General features: G+C 44.7%; 1 protein-coding gene across 2 annotated transcripts in view; it reads right to left on the bottom strand.

Moving 5' to 3' along the window:
* Window positions 1-1,179: 1,179 nt before the first annotated feature.
* The window catches only part of Arl3 (ARF like GTPase 3), a 37,108-nt gene continuing 26,003 nt past the window's right edge, over window positions 1,180-12,284 (bottom strand). For both annotated transcript variants that reach the window (XM_020171260.2, XM_074078416.1), the window contains exons 5-6: window positions 11,015-11,200; window positions 1,180-1,458 (exon numbers count right to left, since the gene is read on the bottom strand). In XM_020171260.2, coding sequence (XP_020026849.1) covers window positions 1,411-1,458; window positions 11,015-11,200 — 234 coding nt within the window. In that variant the 3' untranslated portion in view covers window positions 1,180-1,410. The remainder of the gene's footprint in view (window positions 1,459-11,014; window positions 11,201-12,284) is intronic.

Below are 12,284 nucleotides of genomic sequence, written 5' to 3'. Positions count from 1 at the left end.
AGGACCACCTCCTAGGATGAGAAGGCAGCTAGCTTCCCTTGACCCACAGGCACTGGACAGTCTCTTATTCATTCTCTGAAAACCCCTGAGCTCAGGCCCAGAACAGAGTTTAATTCAGAAGCTGGGCAATACTCTGGCCTGCTTTCCCATGTTTGAAGTTGAGGATTTCTGAAGGCCCAGGAAAATAATCTCCTTTTGCAGCGCCAGGCAGAGGACAGCTTCTGCCATTCCTTCTCAATCAGTAAACGGAGGACACAATTGCTGGAGAGAGGGGTGACCAGCAGCTGGGATGCCTGGTTTACCTGAACACGACCCTTGCAACTGCACATTCATGTTCACCCAGCGGCAGACCTCTCCACCCACACCACCTAGTTGTCAGCACTGTAAAAATTGATCTCTTCTCAAAATCGATCTGCCTGGCTTTTCTCAGTGGAGCAGGTTTGTGGCAAAGCTGCATTTATTTTTAAAATCTGATAGAAGCAGCCTATTGTGATCATTTAAACACAGAATTCTTTGAGCTTTAGAAATCCCTTTTATAGGACAGGCCATGGAGAAGGCAGCTAATCTGAGTTGGCTGCTCCCTGCTCCACTGAGCTGGAGAAAGCCTGTTTACGCTAAGCCCTGAGCCCTCGATGTGAGAGCTTTTTAAGGACCTTGTAATTTTTCTGGAATTAAACCTCCCACCTCTCCTTACATTCCAGATGTCATTACAGTCAAAAGTACTAAGAATTTGCTTCCCTGTGTGGTGGGTGGGGGTAGGGAGGGTGGGGTATGTTTCTGTAGTGACTTGCAAGGATTTTTTTTTTGCCTGTCCAAAGGGTAAGGATTACAATACAGTCTCCTACCTGCATGACAAGATGGCTTAATCATCTGCTATCCCTCCCCTGCCCTAGCAGCTTTCTGCTGGATGGACTGAAGCTCTTGTTCTATTGGTGATGGGAAAAAAAATCACTGACCAGCAACCAGCAGATACCGTTTGTGGTTTCCAACCACCAAGGGAGTGAGGGACAGGTCAGTAAATAAATGAACTCAGCCTAAGCAGCTCTTCCTCTTTTTCTTTTCTCATTCTTTAAAAAAAAAAAGCCCACTGGAATTGTCTAAAGTGCAATGCAATCTCTTGCTCATTTAAAAGATCTCATTTTCTAATCATGTGCGTTGAGACATTTAATACTATTTCAGTTATGCAGAGGAAATAATGTAATTCCTTTATTTGAAAAATGATACTGAACCTCAGAGATCAGTTAAATCTACTGCTGCAATGGGGACTCTTTTTAAACTGTGTTGTTCCCTCAATTTAAACAGCTGTAGCTGTACACAGATGGAAAAACATTTGGTCAGAAAGCAGCAAATCAGTGTTTTTCAGGACTGAATTCAGCTCCCGCAGTTCCTGCGTCTCCATTCGTCTAGATTTTATTTCTTCTTTGCATTGACATTTTTGCAGACCCAGTTCATACCATCCTTTGGGGAAATGGGCAGAAAAAAAACACAATGTTAGTTCAAGAAAGCCCCCCGGCCCCAGCCTGGGACCACCAGCTCTAGGGTGTTTGCTTGCCCAGGGGCCCACCTGGGTGACCAGGGCCAGTGACCTCCTGAGAAGGAGAAAAGTCTCTGAGAGCACAGGAGGGAGGTGGGAGGGGAAGTGCCCAGCAGCTGAACTTGAGATGGGCCCTCAGGAACTCCCTCTGAAAAAATAAACACATCTGCCTGGGATCCAAGGCCTGATTGAGGAGCTATCAGGAAAGATTCCAGCCATTTTTGGCTTTTTCTAAAAGCTGACCTTTGCTGGGGCATTAAATTCAAAAAGCCACCCTTCTGGTGCCCCAGTGTGTTTACAGTTGTGACAGTGTACACTTGGGTTAAATTAAATTTCTTCTTGGAAAAACAAACCCTCTACAGTGTGTGTTACTACACACACACTGAAGTAATGTGCATTTATTTCTCTTCGTACAGCACTATAGAGAGGTTTAAAAGGCCTGGCCTGCTTCTTGTAGCTTTAAACTTAAGCTTTACCAAGCACAGGGATAGGGAGAAGGTTCCCTTAAAGGCACAGTGACCTTGAAAAGTGTTCTCTTAGAAAGCTGGAGAGAGACAGAAGTAAAAATCACACAATGCCTTACAGCCACCTGGCAGGCGGCACAATTCCTCACGGATGCCAGGCCTGTCAGACATGACCTCCTTTTCAACCCCCTTTGGAGCCATACCTGGATGCATCCCCCTTCCCCAGAGACTCCCTGACCTTGAGGCTTGAGGGATGTGCAAGTTACCTAAGACGCCCAGAACAAAATCCAAGGAAGCCCCTGCAATGAATCCTTTTCCCTACATCTGGGTCCCTCACATTTGCATGTATCAGGCAGACATGACACCCAGAAAGCCACATTTCCTGTGGTCATGGATCTAGCTGCTGAACCTGCACAGCTGGGACAGCTTACAGTAATAAACATCAGCTGACACCCTCGGCCGTTTGGAACATTAATCCCATAAACAATACATCACTGCAAAACAACCAGCAGGCATCCTCTCTCCTGGCTAATCTGGTTGTCACCTGCATTTATAGTGATTAAAACTCGGCCAGTTACCACCGGGGTCCTTGGGCAGGAGAATCAGATAATCTGGGTGAACCTTATGGCCTTTGCCAAGACGAAAAGCCCCAAGGTGAAGAGCACCTGGGTGCAGTGGGGGCAGGTGGAGGAATGCCGAGGTGGGTGAGGGGGAACACCCAGCACATCTCCGATTACAACTGGGTCAGCTGTGCACTCTGAAAAGCTGAGGCCAATTTTAAGACCATTTTATGAAAAGGATTAATTTAAAGAGAAGCATGTTTAATTTTAGTAGCTAATTGGTTTCCAGGAAGAAAAAAATGATCACCTGCCAGCAGACAGAAAAGATTTTACAAATACAAGAGGGATGAATAAGATAACCATCTTCTTTTGCTCTGGAGCTGAACGGCTCAGTGCTTGCGCAGCCCTTCCATCTTCAGGAGCGGCACAAACACCCAAAGGTGCCACCTCAATATTCTTCCTCTACAGAGACATTTCATCACACCAGCTTTCCTGGTGTCTTGAACGACCAGTGTTCCCGCACAACTGAACTGTTTTGTTTTTTTCTTATTTTATGGCTAATGAAGGAGAGGGTTTTTTCTCTTTATTATATCCAACTGCACATGAATGCAGGCAAAGAGATAGGGAAAATATTTACTCAGCTGCAGGCACTCAAAGCAGAAGGTGGAGGGTGAGGTAGCCTTATCCTGGGTATCTGCTGTGGGGGGTTTAAAGGATGAACCCTGCTGAGGGGTGGTGTACTCCAGATGTCTGAGACCCAGCAATAACCAGGCCTGTGCAGCCACAGGCCTCCAACAGAGGGCGCTCTGAGGCCAGTACCCACTACCCACCTCCAGTTTTTGGACCCCGCTGCTTGGCCTAACTTCGAGGAGGATGTGGGGTGAGGGGGACAGGCATGGGTAAGGCCCTGCTTGGGGTTTGGCAGAGCACCTTTCTTTCTTCTTTTTTTTTTTAATTTTTTATTCATTTATTCACATGTGCATACATTGTTTGGGCCATTTCTCCCCTCAACACTACCCCCCCTCCCCCCTATTCCCCCAGAGCAACTTTCTTGTTACTGAGAGAACTGAGCTGAAGCTGGGAGGTGTGGAGAGGTGACAAAGGGGACAATACCTCACGAATCAAATCAGGGCAAGCCTTGTCAAGTAGCCCAATGAAAAGGAAAGATGATAGTGGTGTCCAAGACCCTGAGGGGAGGGTCCATGTGGGCCTTGCCTGAGGTTGTATTCATAGAAACTGGCAGGCTATATGGCCTGCAGTCCACACTTAATTTATATCTTTTAAGTTAATCCTCGTAACAGCTCTGTGAAGTACGTGCTGTTATTATTTCCATATTACAAATGAGGACACAGAACAGTCTGGGACAGAGGTGGGCCGTGAAGCTAGGCAACCTAGGTCCACCATTGTCCCTGCTCTTGAACCATTTCCTATTTCCCTGTGACCATGGGTGACAGGTGGAGAAAGGGCTCTGCCTCAAGCTTAGAGGAGCTGGGAGTCCCTAGGTGGGAAGACAGCCCTTCCAGTGTCCTTCCCATTGGCTTTGCCTCAGCTCCAGGGGACCAGAAGCTGTTCCTGGCCACAAAACTCTCAAGACTCCTGGGCTATCAGGTAGCTAGGCCTGTGAAAGCCTGGATGTTTATCTGGCTCCATGAGCCTCGTGTATCCCACCCACCTAGACCACCTCCTCTGGTGGCAACTACATTTACACTCCTAACTAAGTGTAAGCCAGGAATCTGCTGCTTCTCACATTTAAATGAATGCTCCCCATGGGCAAGGCTTTGCTGTTGTAAAACAGACAAACACGAAAAGGTGATCGCTTCCTTGAAGAAGGTGACACCTTTGCCTCTAAAGAAGGAAATGAGCGCATGGGCTCCTTTAATGGGTGAACCTTTATTGTTAGAAATTGGTTCGACCAGCTTCCTGCCATTTGATCTTCACCTCTTCCTCCACTGCACCTTCCCTTCTCCTGACCAATCTTGCTGAAACTTATTTGAATTGATTAGCTTCAATTCAATAATAGAGACTAAGAGAGGCATCGAACCTCAAATGCTGAGCTTTGTTTGGCTTCCCCTATAACCCACTGGGAGAACTGTAAGGCTGCACCTCAGCATATGGTGGGAACCTACCAATCACAGAGTCCTGTGTTCTGAGAGTCAAGGCGCACTGCCTCTTTCTATGAGTAGAGTGGTCCTGGCCAAGCTGCTCTTTTTAATTTGCTCAGTCCAGGGCATCTGTCACTGCTGGGTGATGGGACGGAAGCAGTAGCAGCCAGGGTTGGATGGCCAGGCTTTAAAGCCAGGCTGACTATGTGGTCACTTCAGTAATTGCTTTAAGATGACCTGGAGCTCAAACCCTTGTTGAAAAATGCGGCCTGTCCCATTGTGCCACAGGCCCCCAGGGTCAAGGGCAGCTGGATGTAGCATACATAAAATATTGCTTGCTATTAATATTTTTCTGGTGGCAAAGGATACTGCCCTAGGAAGGGAGCAAATTCACATGTCCAGAGCTTCCCAAGTCTACAGAGGGGCTTGAAAATTTAAAAATAAACCTGAGGTCTGACGCATAGATAAGCGTTCTATGTACACCTGGATTCAGTGTCAACTCATGTCAGGCCTAGAAAGTAGTAGTAAATGCTTAGCATGTACAAGGCTTCAGCCTCCAGCACCAAACAAACAAATCGAATTTCTGTTGGCATATTAGTGAACAGTCCTCAAGATTAAGGAAAAAGAAGCAAAGCCAGGAGAACACTGGGCTTAGTGACTGCTTGTTGCTCCTCTGCACGGCTGCCCCGAAGCACAGTGCACACCTCAGCTCACACTGCTGCCCACCCTTTTTATGACAGTGACTGGGGTCACCACTCCTGTTTGGAGAAGGACAGGGGGAATGGGGCATGCATTTGAAATGGAAAGGTGTGGTGGAGGTGGCAGCCTGGAGAGAAGCACCCAAGGAACATTCTGTGAACTCAAAGCCATTGGAGCAGGCAGGTGACTAAAGTTAGTTCCCAGCTTAAAACTGCTGACCTCTGCTTTGAAGGGAAGCCCAGCGCCAGGATAATCACCCACACCCCCCCACCCCACACACACTGTGCTTAAAGAGAGAAAATGACTTCCAACACCTGAAACTTCAACAGCAAGGACAACTGTGGTTTGGGGTTCAAATTCATGTGGAATTTGAGGGTGGAAGAGGGATGGGTTTCTCTATACCTATCCTTGGTTCTAAGCCAGATCCTCTGCACAAAATTTTCTAGATACTCACAGGAAAAGAAAAGGCCAAAGAGTCTCAGGGTAAATGTTGTATCTTACTGGAGGCCCTGGCAGCCAGGCCTAGCATCAAGGGCACGGAGGTTGACTGTCTCCGTGTTGTAAGTGAGTTTATCCCTCCTGGACATATTTCACTTTCCCCTCCTTCTTCCTTCACCTGCTTGACATAACAGAGTCTCTTCTGATCACTCCTTGGGACTCTGGTCCTCCCGGCAGGACAGAGTTTCCAGGATTGATGCTCTCCTTTATTGTTCTGTGCCCTTTACCTCTTCTCTGCACCCGACAGTTTCCCATGAAAACCTGCTTTAATTACCTGATAGGGTGGTCTCACAGTCACCATCAACCAGGCAAAGAAAGACTTGTTCCAGACTATCTTGATACCTTCAAACCACACCCAGTGCCAGGGCTGGTAGACAGCCCACATATCGCCTACCTTGTAAAGACTGCATATATTTGCCTTGAGAACCTTATGTGGAACAAGATCCAATTAATCCATCCAAGCAATCACCAGCTTCCACATCGATTCATTCAAATCACTCCCCTACTGAGAAGTGATGTGCCTGATTATTTAGTCCACGGAGGGGTGTGGCGTACCACTCCACTAGCAGATTTGTCCACGTGAGGGTCCCTGTAACTGTCAGGATGAGACAGGTCTCCAAGATGCTTTTTATTTTTGGTGAGACTGGGGTTTGAACTCAGGGCTTTGCACTTGCAAAGCAGGTGCTCTACCACTTGAGCCACACCGCTGTGTTTTTTTTTTTCTTGTTTTTTTTTTTTTTTAATTAAGAGGCTTGCTATGTAGCCCAGGCTGGCCTCGAACTCTTAATTCTCCTGCCTTAGCCTCCCAAGTGATTACAGGCCTGTATCACCATGCCAGGATTCCCAGATGCCTTTTTATTAAACACTTGCACAAACACAAAACGTAGACAGGCAGGCTTGTCTTTTCACACCTTCACTGAAACAGAAATTCCAGGCCTTTTGTTTTTAACTTTCTTATATTTTCTTTCAGGTTCATCACAGCTGGGATGTCAGATGTTACTTAGCATCTCACTGTTTTGATAGCTTTACCTATTATTGAACAGCTTCTGGGGAGGGCAAAATTGGAATTTAGGGAATTTTAACAATTATTACACAGTATCCATGTCTGAAAGTGAGGCCTAAATAATTAGATCTTATAGACATTTTTTTCTAGTGAAGTCTTTCATTTTGGGGGACATTTTAAGCCTTAATTAAGAATCATTAAGGGGGGCTGGAAGCTTGGCTCAAGTGGTAAAGCACCTGCCAAGCAAACACAAAACCCCGAGCCCCAAGTTCAAACCCTAGTACCTCTGAAAAAGAAAAAATCACTAAAGAACTATACTTCAATGACAAAATTCTGGAAAGGAATTCCATTTAAGTGATTCTTCCTAAGGTAAAAACCAAGAAACTGGCTGGTGGGCAAGGGCACAGGTCAGAGGCACTTCCGGAGGAGGGACACAGCCAGTTGGTGCCTCGCAGTGAGAAGCGTTTTCACAGAAAACTCCACGACCTTTCTCTGCTCCCCAAAGGTTACCATTAAAGGACAATAGACAGCAGATTCCCTTCTTAATTAACATTTTTATTAAATAACCCATTTCAAATAATGGTTAAATTCTCTAAATTTATATCATTCTATTAACCATAATCTAATCTCATTAACCTTGAAATCCCAGTCTTAACTACCCAATTCTATACACTGTGGTACTATCTACTAAACTAATTAAGTGACCTTCAAACTATTTCTCCTCCATATGAAATCATTATTTTTTGTGTTCCTGGTTCTTTGCTGAATTTCTCTTGATATCACTTCCTGTGTGTCTGGCTGCTGCCAGGCCCTGACTGGTGAAGCACTTCTTACCAAAATCGACCTATAGACATCACCTCACTTTATCCAAGCTAGCTTGTCTCACCCACCCTCTAACTCTTGTAGCTCGCTGCCTCGATTGGCACTCTAAAGTTCCTGTAAAGGGGCTGGGGAGGCAGCTCAGAGGTAAAGTGCTTGCCTAGCATGTGGGAAGCCCTGAGTTTAATCTCCAGCACCATAAGGAAAAAAGAAGAAAAGCAACTCTAACAGACACTGCCTGTCTGCGGTGGTCACACAACCAGGAACACAGAGTTCTGTCCTGATAGGAATGGGGGAATGGAAGAAGATGCCGGGGCTCCCTCTCCACCTCCAGGCTCTTCTGAAGCTTGCCCCTAACTTTAATGCCACTATTCTCAGTGCTGACTCTTCGATCACTCTGGTTCTCCTTTTTTTGGCAGTACTGGGATTTGAACTCAAGGCTTCAAGCTTGTTAGGCAGGAGCACTACCATTTGAACCACAACCCAATCCTTTTTTGCTTTATTTTTTACTAGGATCTCATGATTTTTTTGCTTGAGCCTCAGGCTGTGATCCTCCCACTTATACCTTCTGCATGGCTGAGATTACAGATATGGCCCACCACGCCCAGGTTGTTTGCTGAGATGAGGTATTGTAACTTTGGGCCTGTGCTGGTCTTGAACCATGGTCCTTCAGATCTTTACCTCCCAAGTAGCTAGGATAACAAGTGTGCATACCATGCCTGGTCTTCCTTTTTTATACTCCTAAGGCTAGCTGAAGAAACTAAGTGCCTCACTGTTAATTCAGCTTTGTTTTTTCATCCTTCTACCTCTGGCCAAGAGCAAAGATTATAGAGCTGAGAGCCCACTTTGTGGTAAGTATGCACACCTTTGCAGCACCAATCTCAGATGTTCTTGACTATCTAGCTTTGTGTTCTAAACCACTTAGAGAGGCAGATTCCGCTCGCTGGTGTGCTTTATAGAAACAGGAAGGCTGCTCTGGCGTTCAGTGTGTATTCAGTGTGCACCCTGAGATTCATCACTAGCAAAACAACAACAAAAAGGCAGCTGTTGTCCTTTTCTGGTCCACATCTTTACTAAAATGAACTTAGACTTCATGTAAACCATCCTGCACACAACTGCAGGGGAACGTTCCTGGTAAAAGCTGAGTGTTAAAGAAATGTAAGTGGAGAAAGTTATTAACATTATCAGAGTCTACCAATTCTAAAACGTCCTGGATTGAAGTATACTTGTTGGGCCAGCTTGTAAATAAACCTCAAAAATGTAGTTAATACAAAACCTGATATATAATAGCAGAGTTTTATATATATAAATAAATAATCACTGATGTGATAGCAATTTTATAAAGAACCTAGAATGATAATACTATTAATGGGGCTAGTCCTTTGTGGGGCAGCATTACGGAGAGGAAAGAGCTTCTCATTTTTTGGTGGTGCTGGGGATGAACTCTGGGCGTGAGCATGCTAGGGAAGTGCTCTGAGCCACACTCCCAGCCCTCATTTTTTAGCTTTATAGATGTTCATATAATTAACCATGAGAATGCATATTTTATATATATATTTGTTTGTTTTGTTTTGTTTCCTTTTTTATTTTTTTGCTTTTTATGAGATGGAGGTCTCACTATTTTGTATAGGCTAGACTAGAACTCCTGGGCTCAAGTGATTCTCTCAAGTAGCTGGGACTATAGCTGTGCACTACTGTACCTGGTTTAGAATACATTGCTTTAATAACCAGAATCTAGGAAGGAAGAAATAAGACTTAAAAAAAAATAAAACCAAGGGCTGGGGGAAAGGGGGGAAAATGACCCAAACATTGTATGCACATATGAATAAAAGAAAAACAAACAAACAAAAAAAAACCCCAAAAACCGGACTGGCAGAGTGGCTCAAGTGGTAGTGTCTGCCTAGCAAGCATAAGGCCCTGAGTTCAAACCCCAGTACTGCCAAAAAATAAATAAGTGAATACAATAAAAATAGAAGTCCATAGAAAAAACAAAAACGCAAGTGTTTGGCAGTACACATACTAAAAAACCCCAAAACACCAACTCCCTAAACCTAAAGCTCACAGAAATCCATAGAGTTCCAGAATTCATTTTGTAGATATAGTCACAGTCATCTCTGGCTACTCTGGAGCCCCCAGAAGACACACATGCCCAGAGAACTTCTGTAGGTACAGGCATGCACAGTCTGAGGAGGGACACTTATCTTATGCTGACTGGGCTGTCCTCAGATCTAGAGGCCATATGTAAAAGCTGGCCTCGGCTATTTTTGTAACAAAAGGAGAAAGAAAAAATCGGCAGCAAACATGACATGACTGAGATAATTCATTCTAGGAAGTGATTATTTGCTTGGGATAAAAGCAGGAGGACCATTTTAATACAAATCAGTGTCAAATGTCTTAGGAGAGAGAGAATATTACAAGGGAAATAGGAAGAGGCCACAGGACAATGAGTAAGAATTGAATTTTAGGTATGGATTCAACACACCAAGTTCAGAGAGAGGCCACTGGTTATTGCCATTATGGACGTCTCATATGGGAACAAGGGGCGATATATTTTCTTTAGGGGTGGTGAATTCCCCTCAGTATCCTAGAGCAGTATGGTCTGGTCCTCACAGCTCTGTGACACATCCTGGCAGGTATACCAGATGTCTAAAATGAGGCTGTGGAGGATGCTGGGGCTTTGAATAGGAAGTAGTTCTAGAGGGCTGACTCTAGAGTGCCAACTGATTTGAGGTTGTTTGGTAGGAAGCATCAGAGCTGAAGCTACTTATCATTCTTGAGAATATAGCCTCTTGTGCTATATTAATTTATTGTTCTGCCGTAAATTAATATTAAATGAGGGGAAGCCCAATCTCCTGGTGTACAGCTCCTTAGCATAAAGCATGGGCTTTCTGTCCACAGAAGCTTCCCGGTGGGAAACCAACCTGCAGCAGCAGGAAACAGATATCAACCCTGAGGGCAGAGAGAAACAAAAAAAACAACTTCCAGGCTAACTAGCACATGTGTGATTACTAATGGCCATCACCTTGAGAATACAGGCTTTTAGCATCCATAATACTAGACAAAAGGTAGAACCCCATCATCAAAGAGTTCTAGAGTTAGAAACAGTCTCCTCTTCTGATATTCTACTTAAACAGGGAAGGTTGTGCAGGGTGGTTTACCTGGGCTTTCTTGGTTTCTAAGGAGAAAAGAACCACCCTCCACCATGCCCTTCACATCCTGGAATGGTTCATCTGCCAATCAAAGGCTATTTGTTGCACATTTTTTTCTAACTAGATCAACTAGACTATCCTGGTTGGTTGCTAAGTTGCCAGGGACCAAGCCTCCTATAGCCTCACCTGAACGCCCTCTCCCGTGAGAGCTGAGCAGGACTGGATCTGCCAGACTCGGTCGCGGATGGTGTGTAGGTTCAGGCCTTCTGCAATTTCAGAGGCAGGGGCTGCTGTGAGTAGATCCTGCTTATTAGCAAAGATGAGCACGGGCACACAACTTAACTTCTCTTCCTCCAGTAATTCGGCTAGCTCCTGGATTATTTTGGGAAGGGAGGAGGGAAAGGTGAAGTCTATGATATGTAAGCATGAACTTCTAATTAGAAAAATACCAAAGCAGGTGAGCTGATCAACTGCAGCTTTCCAGGCTGTGACTCTCATGCTTGTGCCTGTAGAATTTTCTAGCAGATTCCTGGGCCCAGCCCAGAAATGCTACTTTGGAAAGTCTGAGCCAGTGCTTGGGATCTGCACTTTTAACAAACAAATCCTCAGGTGATTGTGCTGTAGGTGACGCACAGCTTGAGAAACACTGTTCAAGGGACAATATAAATGGTGGCTAGAGATTAAAACTTTTCCGAGGTTACTATCTGCAAATAACATTTTTCTTTTTTGGGGCTGGCGATTGGACTCAGGGCCTTACATATGTGAAGTAAGTGCCCTCCACTGAGCTACACCCCCAGCCCTGCAAATAATTTTTATTTCCTGTGTGTGTATATAAAGATGTACACACACACTTGAATAAGTATACAGCAAGCCTGCCTTATTCGTGGATTTGTTACATGCAGTTTGGACAAGCATGGTAAAAATATATCAATAAATAACCAAAGAAATTTCAAAACCAAAAATTTCTGCACATGCGTTACACAGCTCAGTGGATATGGAGAAGCTTTATGTTCCTTCCACGTCATCATCAGTTGTGTTTAACTTGTTTGCGTGATCTGCTGTTTCTCGGCCCTTAATTTTGAGAAAATATGGCTCCCCAAAAGCAAATGGTGCCCAAAAGCAAGGTGAAAGTGAATATGCTTAATTTAAATGATAAAGTGAAAATCTGAGATTTGCTGAAAGACAGCATGGCTTTAGAGGAAGCTGGGTGGCACTGTGGGAAAAATGAATCAAGCATCCTTAGTACAGCACTGAACTCCAAGCACCCTGAGTGTTAGGGGTTTTCCTCCATGGCTGTCTCCTTGGAGCCATACGCCCTTGGATAGTGTGTGTGTGTGTGTATAAAAAATAAAAACTGAAAGTGACAATTAGAGATTATAATAGTTTTAACAACCTCTATTTCCAAAACATGCATGCACATGCATTAACTTCCTTCAAACTAACATCCTAAAAGAAC

The sequence above is a fragment of the Castor canadensis genome, chromosome 7 (genome assembly GCF_047511655.1).
Source record: "Castor canadensis chromosome 7, mCasCan1.hap1v2, whole genome shotgun sequence".
Lineage (NCBI taxonomy): Eukaryota > Metazoa > Chordata > Mammalia > Rodentia > Castoridae > Castor > Castor canadensis.
This window is presented reverse-complemented; position numbering and strand designations above follow the sequence as displayed.